Source organism: Seriola aureovittata, chromosome 20, assembly GCF_021018895.1.
Source record: "Seriola aureovittata isolate HTS-2021-v1 ecotype China chromosome 20, ASM2101889v1, whole genome shotgun sequence".
Lineage (NCBI taxonomy): Eukaryota > Metazoa > Chordata > Actinopteri > Carangiformes > Carangidae > Seriola > Seriola aureovittata.
In genome coordinates, this window is record NC_079383.1 from 11,701,531 (window position 1) to 11,725,176 (window position 23,646).

The 23,646-nt window shown below is 40.5% G+C and overlaps 3 protein-coding genes across 4 annotated transcripts in view; 1 reads left to right on the forward strand and 2 right to left on the reverse strand.

The window, feature by feature from the left end:
- The window catches only part of pola1 (polymerase (DNA directed), alpha 1), a 55,517-nt gene extending 53,770 nt beyond the window's left edge, over positions 1 to 1,747 (reverse strand). Inside the window, exons 1-3 of the mRNA XM_056364833.1 lie at positions 1,498 to 1,747; positions 811 to 938; positions 45 to 141 (exon numbers count right to left, since the gene is read on the reverse strand). Of these exons, the coding sequence (XP_056220808.1) occupies positions 45 to 141; positions 811 to 938; positions 1,498 to 1,546 (274 nt within the window). The 5' untranslated portion in view covers positions 1,547 to 1,747. The remainder of the gene's footprint in view (positions 1 to 44; positions 142 to 810; positions 939 to 1,497) is intronic.
- Positions 1,748 to 2,953: 1,206 nt separating this feature from the next.
- LOC130161135 (choline-phosphate cytidylyltransferase B-like) lies at positions 2,954 to 12,659 on the forward strand. 2 transcript variants are annotated; one of them, XM_056364157.1, is made up of 8 exons: positions 2,954 to 3,202; positions 7,392 to 7,491; positions 8,597 to 8,713; positions 8,844 to 8,995; positions 9,558 to 9,636; positions 9,739 to 9,881; positions 10,471 to 10,659; positions 10,871 to 12,659. In XM_056364157.1, the coding sequence occupies exons 1-8, from the start codon at positions 3,122 to 3,124 to the stop codon at positions 11,093 to 11,095; spliced, it is 1,086 nt and encodes a 361-aa protein (XP_056220132.1). In that variant the 5' UTR covers positions 2,954 to 3,121; the 3' UTR covers positions 11,096 to 12,659. The 2 variants fall into 2 exon arrangements, with proteins under 2 accessions (XP_056220132.1, XP_056220133.1); XM_056364158.1 differs by lacking the exon at positions 2,954 to 3,202 and adding an exon at positions 4,281 to 4,439.
- A 74-nt stretch (positions 12,660 to 12,733) lies between these two features.
- Positions 12,734 to 23,371, reverse strand: pdk3a (pyruvate dehydrogenase kinase, isozyme 3a). Its single transcript, XM_056364156.1, has 12 exons — positions 22,989 to 23,371; positions 20,783 to 20,924; positions 20,599 to 20,670; positions 19,580 to 19,764; positions 19,372 to 19,461; positions 18,933 to 19,010; positions 18,592 to 18,668; positions 18,366 to 18,467; positions 18,139 to 18,246; positions 17,889 to 18,002; positions 15,415 to 15,535; positions 12,734 to 13,378 (listed from the first exon to the last, which is right to left on the reverse strand). The coding sequence occupies exons 1-12, from the start codon at positions 23,089 to 23,091 to the stop codon at positions 13,344 to 13,346; spliced, it is 1,227 nt and encodes a 408-aa protein (XP_056220131.1). The 5' UTR covers positions 23,092 to 23,371; the 3' UTR covers positions 12,734 to 13,343.
- Positions 23,372 to 23,646: the final 275 nt, after the last annotated feature.

Here is a 23,646-nt window from a genome sequence, read left to right on the forward strand (position 1 = left end):
TCGCACATATTCCTGCAGTGGATACAGGAGACTGTGAGACTCACCATCATCAATAATCCAGTCATCCTCTTGTCGCTCTCGTACCATCTTCGAGTACTGCTCCTCGTCCACCTCCTCATACACACTTGTAAACTCCTCCACCTGGAAAACACAATCATGGGTTGAATATTGCCTATGAGACAAGCAAGACTGAATGAATATCAGATCCAACTGCACTATTCTCTGTTGGTGAACAGCTTAAAAAGACAAACATTTACATCAAGTCTTTCTTAGAATATATTCTGCTAATGATTTCTTTCAATTAATCAATGACTTGCTTATGTCATAAAATGTCCAAAAAATAGTTAAAAATGCCCCTCAAATGCCCATTTCTGTTTGATAATCAATCATCATAATAGTTGTCGCTTGACTAACTGATTGAACTCATTAACACTTTCCTTCTTATGGAGAACCAGAACATTTTAACATGTGTAAATGTTTTAAGAATGATAATAATCCACTGTTGAATTCTGCAAAAACACATTCAAAAAAGCTCTTAAGAGAAATTTGAGAGTATTTCAATAGCTATTACCCATGTAACTATTTAATATTACTACAATGATGTTGATCCAGAAGCAGTGGGAATCAAGAAAACTTTGTTGAAAGACAGGCTGAACGGTTGATCGAAGTAGGCACAAAATTTGTTAGAGGATCCAAACAAGTCAGACGATGATGCAACACTAAGGTTTCACATACTTTTGAATCAAATACACACAGATTGCGTGGTATCGATTGTCGCGTACTCATGCGTGCACAACACAGGTTCCTTACTTCATATTTGACCTTCTCCCCCATCTTGGCTTTCTTGAGCTGTTCCAGTGCAGACTTCCTTCCCACCTTCTCCCTCTTCTCCCGTCTGGAGCGAGACCTCGCCAGACCGCAGGCATCACCTCCATCATCTGAGGAGAGACAGGCTCCACATCAACATGACGACGCAGCAGGTATGAACAGAACAGTTTGATTTTCAAACATTTATTCAAACAAGTACTCCCCTGCCACATTTGCAGTGAATCTTCTGAGGAGCGCAGGCGCAGTGCATTGTTTGTTTTTAACCGCTTCTCAATGAACATGACACACTTCTTGCAAGCTTGTGATACTTACTTAGGGGTTGTTTAAGTTTTTTCTAATGAATTTGAGCATTGGTTCATATATGCAGGGCCTACGATGTCTGAGAGGTCACGAAGTCAAAACAGAAGATGGCAGGCAACCATAGCATCGCACTGGTGTTAGCTAACATTACCATATGTTCTCCTTCATTATGACATATCGACAACGAACTTCGAGGTAAATTGTTAGCAAGTCGACCAAGTTATAGACACAAACAGTGCCAATGGCCAAAGCCTGTTGCCAGGTTTAGAATGACAGTGAAAGCTAGCTAATGTGTTAGCTAACCTCTTCGCTTTCCCTCTACAAGCCAGCTGAAGTCAGCTAGCAAGTAAACAGATGCAGAAAACTCACCGCCATCCGGACCGTCCATGTCTTTGTCTGCGTTTGATACCGGAGCCATGAGTTTACTTTTTGTCTTTAACGTTTACTGACTGACAGCTGCTCTCCGCGTCCGTCAGCACAACAACAGTACAGTCCGCGCCAAATTGCCTTCCCGGGGAAAGTCATATGCAGGAAATGACATCACATAACTGTCAGCCAATAAAATGAATCGCTGTCTCGGCTGGCTCAGTCCGCATGGTGGCAGTGTTGTACAGTCTTTTTTTTTTTTTACCCAACAGGATCCACAATACATTAAAATACAGTATTTCTACAACACGTGAGACATGTAAACTCTTATCATATGACTTTTTAAGGGGCTATGAGTAAGTTATTCACACTATCATACCATAAAAAACAACATGATTCACTACTCTTTACCACCTACAAAACTTACGATATCGATTGTTATTATATAGCCTATATATATATATTCATTCATTCATTTTCTACCGCTTATCCTCTAGTAGGGTTGCGGGGGGGCTGGAGCCTATCCCAGCATCTTTTCGGGCGAGAGGCAGGGTACGCCCTGGACAGGTCGCCAGTCCATCGCAGGGCAAACACATAGAGACAGACAACCATTCACACTCACAGCCACACCTATGGTCAATTTAGAGTAGGCTACATAACTCAGAAATAACCAATTTAAATACATCCATTTTTGTTTTCTTTTTCCTATGGACAAGACAGTATTGTCTGAGGTCACAAATGCTGAATTCATGGTATAGCCTTTGTATTTCCTAGGGAATCACAACAACATTACAATCTGATCCTCAAATTAGGATTCTCAAAGTATAGGATTAGGTCATTAATGTCTTTTTCAGTAAATGTCTATGCCTGTCTATCCCCATGAAGTTCGTTTCCATAGCGACCAGGCGGGACTATGGAGGGTACAATAGATTCCTGTCCCAGATTGGGGCCACAGAGACACTACAGTGCGTCCAACAATGAAAACACAAAGGATGTTTTGTCCTTCATCCCCTCAGCCCCTCATTTTGGCTTTTTATACCATTGATCACTGTGATAATTCATGTAAACCTGCCCCTATAGGCCTACAGTAGCCTATAGTGGGTTTTATGGCCATGTCACCAAGTTGATCATAACAGCACATATTGTGATAGGTCGTTATTTTTGTAGGGTGTGCATTGTTTTGGTGTCGGTTGAGCTATATGTAATCCTTCTTTATTGTATGTTACATTCTTTTTTAATATAATTTTTGTTTTGTAAGAGACGTTATTCACATTTCAAAATGAGGCTAAGAGTTGCAGATCGCGTGAGTTGGGTCTTCCACTACAGTACAATAGGCGGATAGTAGACCCACGTGAATGTACAGCCTAATGACCGTATGCTCTACTGTACGGTCTGCTGTGTGGAGCGTGGCCCACAGTTGTCGCAGCTCATCAGTGCTGAGCAGCTGATCTGTCCTTTTGGACAGACTGGACAGACGGGGCTGTCGTCGCTCTGCTGCACTTGCCCGCTGTGCTGGAGCAAGAAAAAAAAAACCTGACAGCTTCCTGCCCTTGACTCAACCGCGAAACAGACAGAGAAGCAACCGACAAAACGGATCAATATTTACATTTTTCAGCTTTTGGACAACATGGTGAAACAGCGACGCATCAGAGCGCATTCCTGTTGTGCAGCTGTTGCACCTCTTTGTTGCAGAAGAGGACCATCGAAGGTAAGCACCCATCCCTGCCCTGCTTATATCCTACAGCGGAAAGTTTGCCAAGTAGCTAATAGTAGTAAAAATTAGAAAATTAGTCTGAGTAGTTTGAAGCATTGCTTACATCAAATTATTGAATTCCCTGTCCTACACTTTCTGTATCTTTACACTAGTCTGACAGTCTACTGAGAGTCTGCTCAAAACTGGGTGTGACAGCTCAAACAACAGGTTTAGCCAACTTATATCTCTCTATCTATATAAACCGATTCAACAAGAGATAGGCTACTGAACATGTCAACACAATGCATTCATCCGCTGTGATAGTGTAACTAAGGTTACCACTGAAGTTTTAAGTTAAACTCTTCAAGTCTTCTCTTCTGGATATTTTTTCCTCTCAGCTCTTTGATAAAGCACCTTATAAGAGAAATCAAATCTATTTACCATTCACTCCGACAATTTTACATTATATTTTAGCAAAACCGTTTGCCGGGTCAGTTGGTGACACTCTGTCAGTGCAATGTTTTACCGATGGTGCTATGGACTGCTCCACCAATCCCCGCTGCCTAAACTGCTGGACTGCTGGATCTGCTCTCGGATTGGTCCTTTCTTGGAGTTCTCTCCTCTTTTTCCGTCGCCATGGCGAGAGCTCACCAGCTCGGCTGAGACTCCGCAAACAAGCAGAGATCGTTTATCGACACAACGACTCACTCACAGCTCACAAAACTTTTTCCGGGCTCGCCACAGTAGTGTCCAGTAATCATCTGTAAAATTGGCGCCAGATGTGGAGAATTGTGACATAATTGCAAACCCTCTACAGGTTGAGTCAGTACTCAGTTATCTATAGAGAGGAGCAAAATCTATTGTAACAACAAACCACGTTATTTTGGGCTCAAATGAACTTTGGACATTGAATATTTGCAGCATTAGCAACATCAAATTGAAGGCTGACTTCTATCCATTTGTCGTATCTAGAAATAGCTGCAGAGTGAGAGCTCTTCACTGCATCCTCTTCTCTGCAGCGGGGGATCAGAGAGGAGGAGGAGGGGGAAGAGGAGGAGAGGGGAGGGCAGACCGAGAGGCAGAGCAAAGAGTGGGCGGGGGGAGCAGAGGAAGGAGAAAGAGACAGGAGTGGTGAGGAGAGAGGCATCGTCTTACTGATGCTGAGTCACATAACTGAGGGACCACAGCCGCATCCCATGAGTCTTTGGGAATAATGGAGGAGCTTGAGCACACCTGCCCCCATCCCCGGACGGTAGGGCCTTTGTGTTTGTGTGTTTTCCTGTGTAAAGATGTCTTACGGTGTATAGAATGTATGTGACAAGGGTAGAGAGAGGAAGACAAAGGGTCCCGCTTTCTCCCCTGTTACGAAACAGGTCCCCTATAGCATGTGGCTGTGGGAGATGCTCAGAATGCTGAGTGGACAGTGTGTGTGTGTGTGTTCTGCCAAAGGAGGAGGGGGTGGGGGTGGGGGGTTTACACAGTGGACAGCTCAACATAGATGTCCTGCTGAAGGGACTTTGCAGCAGTAAGGACATAAAACCTCCTGTTTGGATACTCACCCCTGCTCTGTTGTTCTTTGGTGTGATTCCACATCCTGGCATTCACGTTAGTCTCCACCAAGCTCTCCATCTTTGCTTTTACCTCTACTCTGTTTCCACTCAATCCTCTCTCTAGGCTTGTGAGGCAGTCTCGTCTTTGCTGCTGTTGTTTCCTTGTGCCCTGTGCTCCCGTGTTTCTCTTTTTTTGGCTTTAATCCTCCTTATGCCAGATGTTCTTTGCTTGTGCCAGAGTGGGTTTTACTGAGCGCGCTCTCGCCATCCCGTGTGCTCCTGGTCAGTTAGTTTAAGCTTTACCATCTGCTCTGTGCTAAATGTTTGTAAGCTACCCCCTATGATTTCACCATGCCCAAGGACTCATGGGTGTGAGGACTCTCCCTCAGCACCTTCTTCTTGTAGCTGCTGATTTGTTGCAGCTCTGATGGCTCCAATTTATTCTAAATAATTCTAATACTTGTCTACTGTAAACTGGGATGTTGAAATGTTAACTAACAAGATATTCAAAGCCAATTAAAGAATATCGAATTAAATAGGATGTGGACAACATAAAAGGAGTCTGATATATATGGCAATGTTTGGCAAATTTAACGCCTTCAACTCCTCTTGTAGCTGTAACTCTTCACTTGCCGTTGTGTTGGCTGCTTTACATATATGCTGGTACTTGTGAGGGACAATTACATCCAATCCACTTGAATTGCTGCCCACATCTCTCACGTTTCAGCGATTCACATAATGAAGTGAGAAAAAAACGGCATTTCATCAACTACAGCTGTTGTAACATAAGCATCTTTATGCTTGGCTGTGTTTTGTGTGTTTTTAATGCGAATTTGCAGAACTATATGTTATCCTACATAGTGATGTTACTTGTGTTTGGGGTCAGTGAGATCCCCAGTGAGGTCAAACTCCATGGAGACCTCTCGTGAAACAATCACAGATCAGAGCAGATGGAAATCCATTGTATTTAACCTTGTTTTACAGCTCGGGTCACGCTCTGTAGTCGACATGTTATCAGTTCAAAATCAAAAGGCATTCATAAGCAATTCAATTAGGAAACAGCATGAACTGTCATGGTGATGAAATAATGTTTTCTTTGAGCAGTTTAAAACTCTCCAGAAGCACCAACAGAACATGAGGGTTAAAATAGCTGCAGTAAAGGCATAGCACCTACCAGATGTTTATTAGAGATCAGTGACACAACAACTGTCCTCAGTGTGGCAGGTTACTTTCTCCATCAAAAGGATTTATCACAATTATGTATGGTGGCATAAAAACCTGTGATAAAACCATCATAACTTTACATCTTTTTAATCAGTATTGAAGTGACCTTCTCATGAAGAAATAGTCCTGAAAACTGTTGACAGTAAAGTCTGTGTAATACCCAGATTAATAGGGACAGTATTTCTGAGAGAAGATGTTGCTGTTGAACTTTTTAATGTCTTTTTTCAATACAGTGAGCACTACAAACAAAATGAATTTACCTCTAGGGTAGTGGGGTGGAGATATAAATCTCAAAACCTCTGCAAATAAAATCAGACCTGTCTGCGTGGTTAGATACCACTCGGAGTAAAGTAAAGTAAGAAATGTTTGTCTGCCCTTCAGCGCGGGGTTGGAGCTTTATTTCACTTGTTAAATCTCACTCTCCAAACCTGCAGTGCTATTCAAAACCACTGATTTGATATTTGCCACTTTCCTGCGTTTGTTCCTCCCATTTCCTTGCTCTATCCCTGTCTGTGTTCATGGAACATGTCGTCAGGCCTCACTGTGGTTTTTGTTGTTGCTCCTGGAGGATATTTTGACGTCAATTGCCTGTCATGTCCACAGAGACATTTTTTTTTCATCCTCCTCTTTCTGCTCTGTATTGACTCGGAGTCTATTTTGCTGGTGTGAATGAGATTCAGCAAGTATTCCCTGCAGTCAACAGATGGCACACAAAGACAAATTTTCAGTCAGGCTCGCACTGCAGCACTTTAACCTTGATGCCGTTTTAACAGGAACTAAAAAGTAGTGCCCTTTATCTCACTTGTCCTTTCTTGTCTCTGTCTGTCTGTGTCCTGTTGTCTTTAATTCTTCCTTTATGTCCTTCATTTACATTTAATTATCTGAAAACAATCATTGTTTTCCCCCCATGCTTCAATTCAACACATGAGGTCACCTACACATTGACCACTTCCATCTTATTTTATTCTTCCCTTTGCATTTTAGTTTAATCCTGAGAGACAACAGATCAATAGCTCCGGCCCTACTCGCTGTTACATGTTAATACACACACAGGCGACATACGGAGAAGTATCAGCTCACACACACACACACACACACATACACACACAGGGTGATCAATAACACTGAGTGCAGCTCTGTCCGTCTCTCAATCCATAGTCCCAATATGGAGCAGGCGTTGGCTGTGGTCAATAACTTAATGGAGGTTATTGTAACTGAAATGAGCCTGGAAAGGAGAGGCATATTGCATATCGCTTAAGGGATGGGCGGCTGTGTTTCTGTTTAGGGATTTCCTTATGCAGGTGTTTTAGATGTTGTCAAACCTCTAAGAAACTTTCCTCTACATCTTTAATTCATCTTCCAAAATGAGAAAAATGTGCTGTACTTTATCTGTCTGTAACTCAGTCTCCTTCTCGTTCCCTTTGTCGCAGACTCTGACAGAGCCTGCCATCTTTGCCAGGGAGACCAGTTGTGACTGTCGCGCCCCTCATGAGAAACTCACCATCGCTCAGGCCCGCAGAGGCACCCCAGGTTGACATCTTCTTTCTTGGTTTTTTCTTTTTCCTCGCCTAGCTTTCACATTTATCTTCAATGTATTACTTACATTAATCCTTCCTTTCTCTAATTACATTTTGCTATTGTCATTTCTGCATCTCCTAGTATTACTGCTACTTTTTCTGCTACTTTTTCTGCTACTATATTAGTATATGTTATATATTAGTATATGTTATATACTAATTTAGTAGTAGAAAGTATAGTGTCATTTGCTAGATTCTATAAATCTATCCTCAAGAAGTGTCTGCAGTCCACCCAAGCTGCATGAGACTACAGCCCCAGCACCCCTCACACCAAGGAGGCAGGGCATCTTCTATGTTGCCCGAGAAGCTAAATCCAGTGCAAAACTGTCAGAAAATCGCTCTCTACTGCTTGTAAAGCTTAAAGGCTGTGAGCAACTGAAGGTCACTCAGATGAGCATATTTAACACTCGTGGTTGGACAGTGAGAGGACAATGTCTCCTCCATCCCCAGAGGAAATTACACCCCTTGCTATCACCACAACTACTACTGATGCTACTACTGTGGCTATCGTTGCCCCCACTTCTATTACTCCTCCTCCTGCTAGATCTATTACTACTTACTACCACGAATGCTTCGGATTCTACCATTACTGCTACTTTTGTTTACCACCTTTTTTTTTCCAGGACATTATTTATAATAAGTGATTATAATAATAATAATAATTGAGTTATTACCAATGCTACTAAATCTAAAGTCAAACAGTAGTATTTCCTTTTTTTTTTGGAAGGTATCTTTTCATGGGTTAGGTTGATGTCATTACTAATGATGAAAACTATAATACAAAGGTAATTAAGCTATAGTTTAAGTTAGTTTGAAAACCTTTAGTAGTTCTGTTTTGTGATTTTATAATGCATATCCCGAAATAAATGAGCTGAATACCACACAGTATATACAGGATGGGGACAGGTTGTACTCTTAATAATAATCTGTATTATTCTGTATTCTAGAAAACTGTCCACATTACATAGACAGTAGAGGGAACAGGGGATTAATAGGGGCCTAAAGCGGTTAGTTTTGCTGATCTGTGACTGTGTTGTTGTCCTGCTGTGTGTTTTCAGTGGACCGGCCAGTCAGAGTCTATGCAGATGGCATCTTTGACCTGTTCCACTCTGGACACGCTCGTGCTCTCATGCAGGCCAAGAACCTCTTCCCCAACACCTACCTCATAGTAGGAGGTTAGAGAGACCCACTGAGACACACACACACACAAACACACACACACAAAATGATATGCCACTGTTAAAAATAACCCATTCAGATTTGTTTAACTGTTTCTAAATGTGTTCTGGGATGTGTATGGAACAGTGTGCAGTGATGAGCTGACCCATAAGTACAAGGGTTTCACAGTCATGACGGAGCATGAACGATATGAGGCGCTGAGACACTGCCGCTATGTCGACGAAGTTTTGAGAGACGCACCCTGGACTCTCACACCCGAGTTCCTGGAGAAACACAAGGTGCATATGTGTGGTTCTGTACAGTATCTGGCTGTTAAACTGTGTATGAAGCACCCAAGAGCCATATTCAGATTCCTAATTTGATGTCACTGGACTTAAATCAATTTAATTCAGATTATAATTCAATTTGATTTTTAATTGAAGTTTAATTTAATTAATTGAACTCTATCTATCTTATGAAATCATATATATGTATATGATTTGATAAACAAATTATATATCTATATATATATTATTATTTATTATTTGTTTTAAGGATTAATCTAATTTTAAATGTAAAATTTAAATCTAATTTAATGTAGTCTAATCCAATTTAGTTCCATTTAACATTCCTATTTTTTTGATGAATATTTTATTTCACATTCACTGACACAAACAGGTCACCCGTCAACCAGTCACTATACATAGCGAGTAAATGAATTCAGAAACATGATGTAATCCACAGCAACAGGGCCAGTCCCCTTATGAAAAGTTCTTAAGAGGAAACTCTTTGCTACAAACTCTTTGTATTTATGACCCTTGTTTTCTGCCATACAGTACATCTCCTTTGATTGTTTCTCAGATCGATTTTGTGGCTCATGATGATATCCCGTACTCCTCAGCAGGAAGTGAGGATGTTTATAAACACATCAAGGAGGCAGGTCAGTGTGTGATACTCTAGAAAGGCGAGGCCACAATGACTTTGTGGAGTTCTTCTTTCAGAAAAAAATTAAATTGTGTTTGTTTTCCGGTGTGTAAACCAGGGATGTTTGTGCCTACACAACGGACAGAGGGAATCTCAACATCAGACATAATTACCAGAATTGTCAGAGACTATGACGTCTATGCCCGACGCAACCTCCAGCGCGGCTACACGGCCAAGGAACTTAACGTCAGCTACATCAATGTGAGAGCATAATCAATTATGCATGTCACCATAATGCTATAATGCTGACTGCTGCAGTTACTGTGTCGTAAATACAGGATACAGGCTAAGTCTTTCGGTTCATACACTAACCTTATTACAATGTGGTTTTATAAAAGGAAGCTGGAGAAATATTTCTCTTTAACTTCCTTAATTGTTCTATACAATTTCACGGATTCAGCTGTTATACACACTGTTTTAAGGCTTTAGATGAGCCTTTTCACTTTTGTATGACTGATTGTGGATTTGCAACACATCTGCTTGTCTATGATGGTTTCAAGTCAATCTATATGCAATAACATAATGACAAAAATATAAATATTACATAACATAATATGAATTATGCAGTGAAAGACATGTAAAAAGGTTCCCAGCCATAGTAAATACTAAACTACTTAATTTGTAATGCAGCCAGGATGTGGAATTTTTATCTACGAGGACCACTTCTATTTCAATTAGATATAATGAAGCACAAAATGTAGTACATTATGTCTCAAGGTGGAACCAGTTGCATAAAAAGGGTGGGAGGTTTTTCATGCCCTTTTCCTCACCTGCCCTTTGATCCGCTCAGGAGAAGAAGTACCGGCTGCAGAACCAAGTGGATCGTATGAAGGAGAAAGTTCGCACAGTTGAGGAAAAGAGCAAACACTTTGTTTACCGGGTGGAGGAGAAAAGTCACGATCTCATTCAGAAGTGGGAAGAGAAATCGAGGGAATTTATTGGCAATTTCTTAGAACTTTTTGGACCGGATGGAACTTGGGTAACTAATTCTTTAACAAGGCAAACACTCTCACCATCATTATGGAGAATGTTATCATCGTTACTATGTTTCTTTAATGTCAGTGTTGGACAAATACACACAAAATTGGGGCATTTTAAATCACTTGTGGGGCTAAAATGTTAAAGTCGTGTTTCTGATATGTGGACCTGACTAACATCCACGGTTTCCCTCCTCATCTATTTCTGTATAGAAACAGGTTTTCCAGGAACGCAGTGGTCGTATGCTGTCCTACGCTCTGTCTCCCAGAGGGTCGCCCTCTAACAGCCCTCCCCGCGAACTGTCCCCCCTGCGCTCTCCCTCACCTCCGTCTCCCCCTGCACGCTGGCACAATGCACGGCCGTCGCCCCCGACCTCCCCCAAAGGAGCATCTGCATCTATAAGCAGCATGAGTGAAGGCGATGAAGATGAGAAGTAGATGGACTGTTGAACACACTCCCATGCACACACAAAACACTCCACTCACAGTACACTGCCTGAGAACTGCTCACACACACACACACACACACACACACACACACACACACACACACACACACACAAACACACAGATATACTCCTACGAACACTGGCAGGATACTGAAACAGTTATCCTCAAAGACGTTGCTGACATGCAGTGAAGATGGTGGTCATGGGAGATGTAGTTCTGAGCTCCAGAGCTAAGAAGCCATCACTGTCTCTGTTGTCTGGGCAACCCAGCAGACAGAAGGAAGACGAAGAAAGAAGGGGATGAGGATTTATGTACACAGTGTCACATATCGTAAGACGGTCCAGAATCCTTTGCAGCATCTGTCGAGAGGATTTGCTTTGGATTGTCCAGCACTAATAGAGACTGTCCAACAGCCTGCTCATAATATCACCTCACTGTTTGTCCTGTTCTGTTTAGTTTAGCATTTTCTTAGAAAGATGCCAAGACTTTTTGTAACTACTGTGACCACATAAACATTGTGTCTGACATTCAGTTCAACAGGTCATTTGAACTGACGGGAACTGGATTCATTCATAGTTTTGTGCTTGTTGAACTGACAGTTAAGGATTGAATAAAAGACACTGAACCCCCTAGACTAGCGGAGATGTAGCGGTTGCTAACCTGTTGGCACTCAAAACACATAGTCAGAGCTAGTTTGCACCATTTTAGCATAAATGATTGGCAAAGAAAACCAAATTCATGTAAAGTAGGAAGAGTGATTCACAGTCTTTAATTCCCTTGATTTACTTGTTCCCACACTACAGTATTGACCAGTGGACTGCACCTACTCTGTAAAATGCCTGTTAGATAGTCCCAAAAACTTGACTGTGATGAAACAGAAGAAACAAACTTCATTTAATAGCTTCTTGAATGTAAACCAAGTCTCTGAGACCACACCTAGAGCGTAATTGTAATCACTCTAATTTATACTCACATGCTATACAAACACAAATTTAATTTCAGTAGGTCTCACAATTATCATGAATCATGGTAACCAATTAGTAGAAACATGAATTCTCACCATTAAAAAGCCATGTATTTTTTTTTGTATTTTTTTTTTCCATGTTGTGTCAATCAGTGTTTAGCAGACTTCTTTTTTTTTTTTTCGCTCTTTGCAATATGATGTCAGCTGTCAAAAAACCTGGCAAACTTGGAGATGCAGCCTTTCTCCAGTATTCTGATGATACTTGAAATATACAATAATTGAGGCCCTCCAGGTGAACTGTCAGGTCCTCAAAAGCTGGAGCATAGCCCTAATGTTTTCTTTTGCTGTATGTAACAACTCCTTTGCTCAGGTCTGCTCACCAGTGATCCATATCAGGGCAGAGCAGACCTCTCCTCCACCCGAACAATACAAATACCCTACTGCAATGTAGAGAACTTAATGTCCTGTACGCACTACATGTTAATCTGCACTATATGTACAAACTTTGAGAATGTGTCTTTTTTTATTTTTTAAATTTTAATGTTCCAACAGCTTGATATGTAAATAAAACAAAACAATATAACTGAATGGAATTAAAAGTCAGTATTTGCTCATTTTTAAGATGACAGAATTTAAAAAAACAAACAAAAACTTGAGACAGATTACACACAACAGCAATTTTCTTTATTGTCAGGTTTGACAATAGGTATTGTAAGTTGATTTCATGCTGAATCACATTATTAGACTGTTTTATCACCTTTTTGGTGTGTGTTGATTTTGTACTATTTGCATATCTTTGCATGACTGCCTCCACAGTGAGGAGTTCATGCATACAAATACATTGTTTTAAGCTGGAGGAACAGTAAAACAGAGCCATCACTTCACGCTGGCTGCATATACAGCATAGACATTATTCATAGTTATATACAATATTTTCTAAAATACCATAGGTACAGAGACATTCTTTAACAGTAAAGGTTGACAACTACTGAAGGTGGAAGATCTTTGGGCCTCTAAATCAAGGAAGTGATCGCTAGCTGTTAGATGTCATTATGACTATTTTACTGAACTGAGGCCTTTAAATGAACAAGACTGTTGTCTCAAGCCTATAACAAAACACTTCCTTTATAGCAGGTTTGTCACTGAGCATCACTCAGTGAGACTGGCAGGTCACAAAGGCATTGGCAGTGATGAAATCTTACAGTGTGGCTGAAAAGCGAAGAACCTACAGGATGAGGAAACTCTCCATACGGAAGCGTCTCTCAAAATTCTTCATCTAAACTCCTTTCTTTTCACATCAGATGGAGCTAAAGGAGATGAGAGAAGGATGTCACTTCAGATCATTGTAATTCCCCATCATCTGCTTTTAACAAATGGGTCTATTTTTGGTGTAGGTTGGAAAAGTTTGGTCTTTTTCAGTACCTCCAAAAGTGATGTTGCTATTATAAAGTTTTAACCTGGGATGTGATCATAATATATCTTCCATAAAAATATTGATAAGAGGTCTGAATAGATTGTATGAGTTATTTGAAGGAAAATATATTACAGTTAATAAAGTGCACTAATAGAGTTCCTGAATATGATTCGTGTGACAGAAATTGGATGGTATGACGCAACGTTTCAGTACCCAGAGATGCTTTAGTGGTTGGGAGCTCAGCTCGTCTAACCACATTTTCCCCTGCTGTCTTTCCCATACACTCAGATTTCAGTGCTGCTTAACTTTCTAGCATATAAATAATGAAAAATGACGAAGTTTTAAAAGTAATCAGAAAAAAAGCGATAAAACATTATAAAAAGTATTTCTGTTCCGATGTCAAAGATTAAAAGTAACAATTAACTGTCTTTGTTCCTGATACAATAAATTAAAACCTGTCACAAATTAATTATTTTTCTATATTTTAGCTGTATCTTCTTATTCTGTCATTTCAATCATGATTATAAAACAAAAGCACATTTTCAAAACACACAAGCTTTGTTCAAGCTCATTCAGAAAACCATGAGGATTAGTAATACTACCAGTGACACACAAGGCTGACTGCATGAAGCACTGTTAGGATGACAATGTTGTGTATTCACCATGTTTTGCTGGATGATGTGCAGAAAGGGGATGTCATAATGTTTTCCCACATTTAAAGTCCTTGTGAGATGCATTAAGTCCATTCCTCTTTTTGAGGATTCATACAATACATCATGCTGGTGTGGTTGAAGCTACTTGACAGACAAAACTGGCATGGTGGCATTTCATAAACATCCTACAGATGCGCCTTTGGTCCTTTAGTAAGGTGTTAAATCAGGGTCTTGCAAGCACAGATGTCTGATGAGGGTCAGTATTGCTGGTTAACACTCTATAGATGGGCGGTTGAGAGTGAAGCAGTTAAAGTTAAACAAAAACACCTCTTTTTCTAACATTCTCCCTTTATAAACGAACTTTAAGTTCCAGTAAAGCCTTAAAGGCAGATTTTTTGTTTTTTTTTAAAAATCATATACTGTATATGTATTTAGATATAAGGCTTTCTGTCAATGACATAGAATAAAAATACTGACTTCTAGCTCTTTAATAAGGTGTACTTCCAGTGCAATGCTTCCTGTAAAAGAGCTATCACTGTCTCTCATGTATAGGTAATCCTCTTTCATTTCCCAGGCTTGAATAGACTGCAAACAAAACAAGTATTTACTATGCCAATGACACACTGGCCTAATTGTACGGTGAGTCAAAAGTATCTCTTAAAGGAAGGAAATCAAACCTCCTCCTTTTCCCATTTGCACTGAAACTCAAACTCCCTGACTCTGCTTGTGTTTGAGAGGGAGAAACAGAATACAAGCCTTCACTGATGGCGAGAAAGACACTCAATCAGCCGTGCATGGCTGATTCAGCCACAGGAAACAGCGGCCTAGTCAGCAAAGCCGACTATGCGGGAGACAACAGGAGAGATAACAGTGATGCAGTGAATCCAGGTTGAAGTAATGGTCAGACAGAGGAGAAATGGAGTCTACATTTGGAAATATTCACCTAAATAACCAATTTTTGGGGGGGGTCCAAAATTTGGAAGAAGTTCATTTTAAACTCCATTGTGGGAGAGCCAGTGGTAATGCCACAACAATAAAAAGCTACACTGATGAACGTCATTGCCCTTGGGTACAGATTTAAGTCAAGGTCATCCTTCTTCTCCAAAGATTTAACTACTGGAATGTAAAAGCCAGTCTGATCCTAAACCAAGCATTTACCCAAGCGCAACATTTCATCACACATGCTCTAGGCAGAGTGCAGGCATTTCAACTCCCAGAAGAGGGCTAGGCTAGCAGGCCAGGCAGAGTTATCTGTTGGCTTTGTATTTGGACTTGCTGGCATCACGTGGCTCTTTGCTGGGGTTACTCCAGTCATCTGCCTCAGGGCTGGTCTTGTAATGCCGCCACGCTGACTTGTTGAAGACAGGCAGGCGTTCGAAGGACTCGCTGGACAGGGCCTTTGAATGGAGGAACAAAACACAAACAAAAAGAACCGATGAGAATTCACAAGCATTTATCTTTAAAGGAACTTTCTCATCTGGGAAATGCGCCTATTTGCTTTCTTGCCGCTAAAAACCAGGAGACGATTAGTTTGGCTAAGGCACTGACAACACTAACACCTCCTTTTTTGTACAGATTAAACAAAAAGAGGTCTAACATGTTAAGCAGTGAGCTTTAGAGTTGCTGGTAGGTATACTCTTTTTATCTTTGAACAGAGCCAGACAAGCTGTTTTCTTGCATTCAGTCTTTATGTTCAGCTAAGCTAATCGTCCCTGGGCATGGCAGTATCAGATTTAAAGGAATAACATTTTTGGAAATATGCTTATTTTCTTTCTGACTGAGAGTTAGATGGAAAGGAAAAGTGTCGGCTCATTTCTTGGCCGGTAGTCTCTCAAGGGAAAACTAAACTTGTAAGGCAAGTCCAGTGAGGGTAGCCAAGCCCTATCACCGGCAAGCTAATCTGCTAACATAATAACAACTGGCTGCGCTGTGTTTTCACAATGTCATGGAGAACTCGTGGGCGTGGGGATTAACTATATTGTTTTCAACATTTCTATTTTTAAAAAACCTCATGGTGGATACACTTAAGTAGGAACTGATTATTGAAAACGACTATTATGTTCAGCTGTCATTATTTCATTATCAGACAGACATTGAGAGCCGAGCTGGTGAAAGCCTTTTTGCTGTGTTATAGACAAACACATATAGAATATAGAAGAATATGAACTAAAATTTGTTAATTAGTAATTAAGATTCACTAGAAGTTATGTGTTTTATTTTGTGCGTCTTATTTTGGTAGGAGGATGGCTTGTTAAACATTTTAAACACCAGAATTCAAAAAATACTACAGCAGCAAACAACTGTTTTATATGTAAAGATCTAGTGGTTTAATGGCGCCCTGAGCAGAGAAGTCACACCTCTGAATGTGTTGCAATCCGACATTCTCTGCTCCTTGCTCCTTGTTTTTGGTAACTGCTCCAGGCGCGCGTGCGTGTTGTGCATGTGAGTCACTCCCTGTGACTCACTTCACGTTTATAAAGCATAGTGATCACACACACACACACACGTGCGATGGCACAGTGCAGTAGGCACATTCAGGTGAAAGTGACCTTCCAATCCATGTTCTTCTGCTAAAAAGGCCTCCGACAAAGAAAGAGATAAGACCAGAGCATAGGTTGACTGGCCATGGGGACTACTGGCTAAAATCCCGGTCAGCCAGTGGACCGTCAAAACATCCATGAAGTTTTTAAATTTTTATTTGCAGTGTCTTTACTGGTCCTCTCTGTGTCTGTTGTTCATGCGGGTCGGTCCCAGTGGATAAGTACAAGGCTGAATTTCTTTCCCAGGCTAACTGTGGTCCAGAGCCACTACTGGTATGGCTTTTCCAAAATGGAGAGCTTTACGAGCGGCGTAGGGGCTCCAACTTCACTCAGAACTGGCATTTCCTATCTTCAATGTTAAAGTTACATGACACGTGTATAATCTTACATGTCTGTTTTCATTAGGGACTGGCTAGAATAGGCTTGATAACATTAGCTAACTTGCTATTGGTGATATTATGAATTCCTTGTGGAAATATTGCTATTACGAGTTTGCTTACTGTCAGCATTGCCATGCACTATAACACGGCAATGCTATATTGGGTTAATGTTTGTGGTTGGATGGTTGGTTGGTTGTTGTTTTTTTTTGTTGTTGGCCAGAGGTATGGCCGAAGATACGAGATAAGAAGCGTTTGTTTTGGTCCGAGACGCTGGTGGTCTTGTTTGACGTCTTGTGGCAGTGAATATCTTATATAGAACCTTTCAAAGGTTTAATTTAGTTTGTTTCTCTCATAATCACAGTTACATTTTAAAATTATTGCATTGATCACATTTGAATCATAGAGATAAGTCCTGTTTTGTTGAAACTAAATAGATAATACTGACTGCTTCCTTACAGAGCAATAGGACAAGCTAGCAAGGTTATGAAAAGTAGTCTAATGATGTCTGGCTGTTTACAGTTTAAACATATACGATATAACACGTTAATTTTTGACCTTTAGTGGTTTAGCTTTAGAGGTTTAGCTTTTTAACTTTGGACGTAACCAAACTAGCGGTTTCCTACTGCATCCAATCTTTATGCTATGCTAAGCAAAGGAAGCAATATACGTAACAGAGGGATATGAAAATGGTATAGATCTTTTCACCTAACTCTTGGAAAAATTGAATAAGCAAATTTCCAAAAATGTTGGCAACTTTAAAGTCTGAGTATCATGTCTTTAGGAGAGAGAAAAGTTATTACAACATGCACTTCTTGACTTGCTCTCTTTACCTTCAGATAGATGACAGCATCCGTGCCAACACCCTCCATGGAGTAGAGTTTCAGATCCCCCTGGAAGTATCGGGCATAGAGCCTAGAAATTGGTAAACCATAGCCAAAACCGGCCTGGATAGGGAAGGAAAGAAATAGGTTTTAATTTCCCAGATGTCATACCATATATAACAAATGTATGAGCTAAAAAAAGGTATGAAATGGTCACCAGGGGGTCAATATTGGTTTGTTTTTATGTGAGTGTGTGTACCAGGGGGACAGCTCCTGGCTCCAGGCTTGGTGTAGGGGCAGTGGAATACATGTAGTTAAACAGACGGTCTATCTTCCTCAGAGGAACTCCTCCTCCTCTGTCACTGATCTGAGGGAAGAAAGTAGGATAGAAGAAGAGAAAAACCAGGCAGATACAACATTTAAACACTACAACGTTTTTTTTTTTTTAACAAGGATGCTCTGCGTGTGTATTTGTGTCCGATTTACCTTTACGGAGAGATCCTCTTTACCCAGAGTGACTTTTGCCTTTACTGGTGGCAATCCCTCTTTACTGTTCTCATGGAGCTCCACAGTGGCCCTCATTGAGTTCTGCAAACACCCACAGAGTTAATTAAGTCAGCCCGGCGCCAGTCCTTATAGAATTATAGTCACATTACAGTTTAATTACATTTAAAGAGCGCTGAACTAGTTAGGATGATGTCGCACCGCTCACCTTGAAGAGCTCAAACAGCATGTGGAACAGATGAGAGGGCACATACACCACCTGGATGGGCTTTTTAGGGGCCTTCACTGAAGGTAAAAAAATGCATGGGTGTGAGAGACGATGAAACACACACACACACACACACACACACACACACAAAGCCAGTTCTTTTGAAGTCAAAGAGAAAGTAGACATTGTAATCATTATGGGACTAAATTTGGACTCCCAGGCTGCACCCACAAGCTCTAAATAGACTCGGCAAAAGAATACTGTGTTACAGATTACAGGGAGAAACGGCTAAATACATGGATGGATGGATTACTGCACAAAAGCAAAAAAAAATTCATTACTGTTGAACTCTTCAATCTTGAGTTCAGGAGCAGCCAAGTAGTACTTCTCACACAGCATCTTGGCTGTGTCATAGGCATCTGAAAGAAGAGGCAAAACAACATGAGTCACAGCAAGAACAAGCAAATAATCTTCATCGTTTACATTTAGATTCCTATGAGAGGTCACTAATGTAGCTACCACTCCTGACTGGGTCACCGAGAGTGCAGCTTTGGATCTATGCTGCAGGAATTCCTGAAAAACTATGACTATGTCAACATACCATTCAGCAAAGAAGTGCATGGTTTTGTTTGATTTGTGCCACTGCTGTGAATGGCTGGTGTGATATAAAACCTTGATAACTCTGTTTCCCATAAAAACTACGCAAATATTTGCAGCAAAGTAAAAAAACAAACAAGGATATAAAATTGATGATTTTGAGTATGACCTTCTTTAACTCACCACTGACGACTTCAGCCACACTGCAGTTAGGATCAATACTGCCTATGTGTTTCGGGTGAGCAGGGTTGGTGTCATTACCAAACAGGAGAGCTGAACATAAATACATGGAGAGTCAGCTGCAACAGACCAGGCCCTTCACAAAAACCAATCAACTGCTAAGACATACAGTTCGCTTGTGAGATTAAAGAAATATGTTTTGGAGACTCACTGTGCTGGTTGATGAGCATGCGGAAAGAGATGCGATTGGTGTAAAAGCGGTCAAGGAAATATTGGATGTTGCTGCTGATGAAGGGGTCAAAGCCAAACCTCTCCTTGTACTCGATGACTCCCTGAGCCATGGTGGGAACCACGTCATTGTGGCGGTTACGGATCTCGATCAAGAGCTCCAGGAAACTAGAAATAGAGAATCAAACAGGAAGAGATCGATGATTAGATTAGATTGACAGTGAGGTCATTCTTATTATTCCCAAACAGTAGTGCCAAATTTAAAATCAAAGGAAAGACAAATTCATCAAGGTCATGCTTTACATTCAATTAGAATCTGTCACCTTGTCTGCAAATATACAAATCGGACTCATAGTATACTTTTTGTTTTGATATATTCATTTCATCTAATTATTTGATGTTGCTGCTGTTTTGACTCTTCTCTCCCTCTGTCTTTTTTCTTCCATTCCCTTATTTATTTATCATTATGAATTTATTTATTTATTGTTGGGATCACGCAAGTAAAAAGTAAGGAAAAATATTTCTTTCATATGTTGGATATATTCTGTACAGTTGTCTTCTGTTAATAAGACGATCTTGAATTAAGAAATATCTGCATTGTCTCTATAATTCCTCATTTGGCTTAATTCTTTTTTTCTTATTTCAAAAGCCCAGTAAAATGCTCAGTCAGGATGAGTAGCAAACTTAAGATCACTGTTCTTTCATTGAACAATTCTTGGAAATGTGTTCTCTAAATAAACTATTATCACTCACAATCCTGCCCGTGTTTGTCAGCCATGTGTGGCTGTTTATCACACGGGCATTGTTATAGTATAAATACACAGCGTTACCTGTAACGTCAGCAGAGATCTGTGTGTACTAAGGGGATTAGCTGCAGTGGAGGAGGGACTCTGGACATAAAGACATAAATCCAGTATACAACAGCTGGGTGTTTCACAAGGCTGCAGTTACATACACTGTGCTTTTATTTATGAATCATTAAACAAGGCAATATTTACTCACTCATTCAGAGCGTGAGGGTCCTCTGGCTTTCGATTCTCATAATCCAGCAGCTCCACAAAACTCTGCATGTACCTGATAAAGCAAACAAAGGGCAACTTTCACACACCCTTCTTAACACTAATACCGCAATAAACCTTATTGTCTGGCAGCTATATAAAAAGTATTGCTGGAGGAAGTGTCTTACCATTTTTGGACCAGTCTAACGGAGGGCTGACCGAGCAGGTTATCAGGTAACAGGTTGACTTCTCTCATGGTGTTGGCAAGCCGCACAGGCAGCTCCTTACGCAGGAACATATAGGATGTTTTCTCACACGCATTGTTCGTGCCTGAGAGAAAAATGAATGGTATTTGTTGAGCTGCATGATTTTAAGTGAATGGAATATCTGGAGTTTCTGGTGTTTTTTTCACTTGCGGGAATTAACTTTTCCTGCCAAGAAATATATTAGGGATTTAGACTCTTTTCCTACTACAATTGGTGGCTCATAGATAACAAAATTCACCATTTCTTGTTGCCAGGTCAAAACTAAGACAACAAAAGGTAACTCTTTCAGTAAGAAAACCACATGTCCCCTTGGGCTTGTAAAACCCTTCAGGAACTGGTAACATTATGAGTTAATTTTAAATTACAAGCTTCTTTTTTTCATTTTCATCCAATGTCAATTATTTGTCAAATCAAAACAACTTTTCATATGACAAGTTCCCTCCCCAAGCTGTAGGGAAAGTAAAGAGTACAAGCCAGCAGCTAAAATCCTGCTGAAGGCTGCAGTAGGTTTCAATTTCCAACCTTTAATTTGATACCTTAAACTCTGCTATCTGGCTAGAAATGTATTTACTGTCCGTCCACCAACATTAGCCTGAACTATACAAGGAAATCATAAATCTTGTTACCCAGCAGAGAGGGGGAGTCATGGAAAGGTTAAGGGGATTTATGTCCTTTGATCCAAACAGGAAAAACTAAATTACGGCGGTATAATCTTTGATGTCTTTCTCCAAAATGACCATGTGTACGCCTACTTTGCATTTTTTACATCCATTACTCAACCGTGATGTAATTTACAGTGTGCACAGTAATCCAGTATCTTATGTGTACATGTGAGTACTTACATGGATATAAGCATATGAACCCTATTAAACTTCAGAAAAGAAAACCACTAATTCCAGGAATTAGTCAGTTGGAGAAACTGCTTTCAGATTCTTCCAGTTATTAAAAAGGGAACAAAAGTTAAGTCTCAAACAACACAAAGAAACATTCGCATCTTTGGTTACAGGAAACCTGTTGTGAAGATATTTGTGTTGACCTGTAGTGACCTTAGAGTCTAACAAAGAGGAAACAATATGATGCCAGTTTATTATCTCAGGGTGAAACTTGATGATCTGTCAGAGTGAGGGGATGTGTGCTATCTACTCAGCTCAAATGAAAAGGTTCCCATGATTCAGCACTGCAAAGGGAGGCCTTGTAGATCATAAAATGGGGTAGTGCCACCACCAAAGAGTGACTCAGCCCAAGAATGACACACACACTCTGCCAATGATGCTGATCCCTGGATGATGTCTCATTTGTTCCCTTTTGAAACACACCAATATCTTTTGCCCTACTGCTCTCTTGACACAAACTACTCCCGAGGAATTAGTCGCTGAATGAAAACAAGTGCCACAGGGCAGGCTTTCTGTAGTTCACATCCAAACCACAGCTGTGAGAAGAAATTACGCAGCTGAGACGACTGTGTTAATCAGAGGTGGATTAAGAAAAGCCTCGAGTGCAGCTACAAACACGCAATTAATAACTGTCATCTTGCATTTTAGGTCTCTTGACAGAGTCTAGTACAGCTATGGAGTCAACATCCAGAGTAAAAAATACTTCACATATAAAACAAGACCCTTCATGTAACTTTCATTTTGTGTCATATTGAACTACAATGATGCGCAGTCTGATTTTGCCTCTTAAAAACTTAAATACAACTTTGAGTAAAATCTTGTTGAGCAATAAAAAAAAAACTGGGTAACATTAGTTGTGTTCACCCTCCACTGCATACGTGCTGTTGCTCCAGTCTGAATGGAAATACCAGCATGTATTCCACAAAGTGAACAAACTTGCAACAGAAAGCTGGTATGCAAAGTCATTTCCTTGCATGATACTGTTTGTGCAGTTGTGAGTGGGTTACTAAAAGTAAACACCAAATTGAAATGTCAGATCTGATCGTTACAAAGTATAATGTTTCATGGCAGCTTGAAGTACACTTCAACGATTCTATGAATATCCCGGAGCTTTGCCTGTGACACATCAAATACACAGAAATAGTGAATGAAATGACTAAATTAAGAGCAAAAACAAGGCCACTGCTTCTCTTCCTTTCCATTTCTTAAGATGACAGCCCTGCACTGCTACTTACCAAAATCCAAAAACTGCTTAATGGAAAGCGGGGACGGAGAAAATCTGGAGTAATACTCGATTTTGGGGTTAGTGTTTTTCAGAAGAGACACGAAGATCCTCATTTTGAAAGTTTAATGGTGCCTGGATCTAACCGTTAGAGTGAAATTCAGAAAAAACACGACCATTTCATCCCCGGCAATGTTGACACAGACGCAGACAGCCCTCCTCTCTCGTCGGCGTCCACATTTGTCCCAGCCCGCGGGCCTCCGGTGGACACGAAACGACGCAATAAATAAATGTCCATAAGGTTACATGACAGGATACCAATAATATGCTCTAGAGAGGGCTTCCTGGACCTATTTTGTTGGACTTTCAGATCAGCTCGACACTGTTGAGCTAATCGGTTAAAACTATGACTTCCGGTTGTGTTTCAGAATAAAAACAATGGCTAAAGGCTGTAGGCTGTAGCTAGAGCAACAACCAAATGATGAAAAACAACCACAGAGAGACACAAAATAATCCCAAAGAGACACCAAACAACAACAGAGACATGCAAAATGGCTCAGAAAAACCCCACAAAGGAAGATATCCACAATGACTACAAAGATTGTCTCATAATCTACATGATTTATGGCAAATATCCATATTAGAAAAGGATAACCAAATAAAGGATCTAG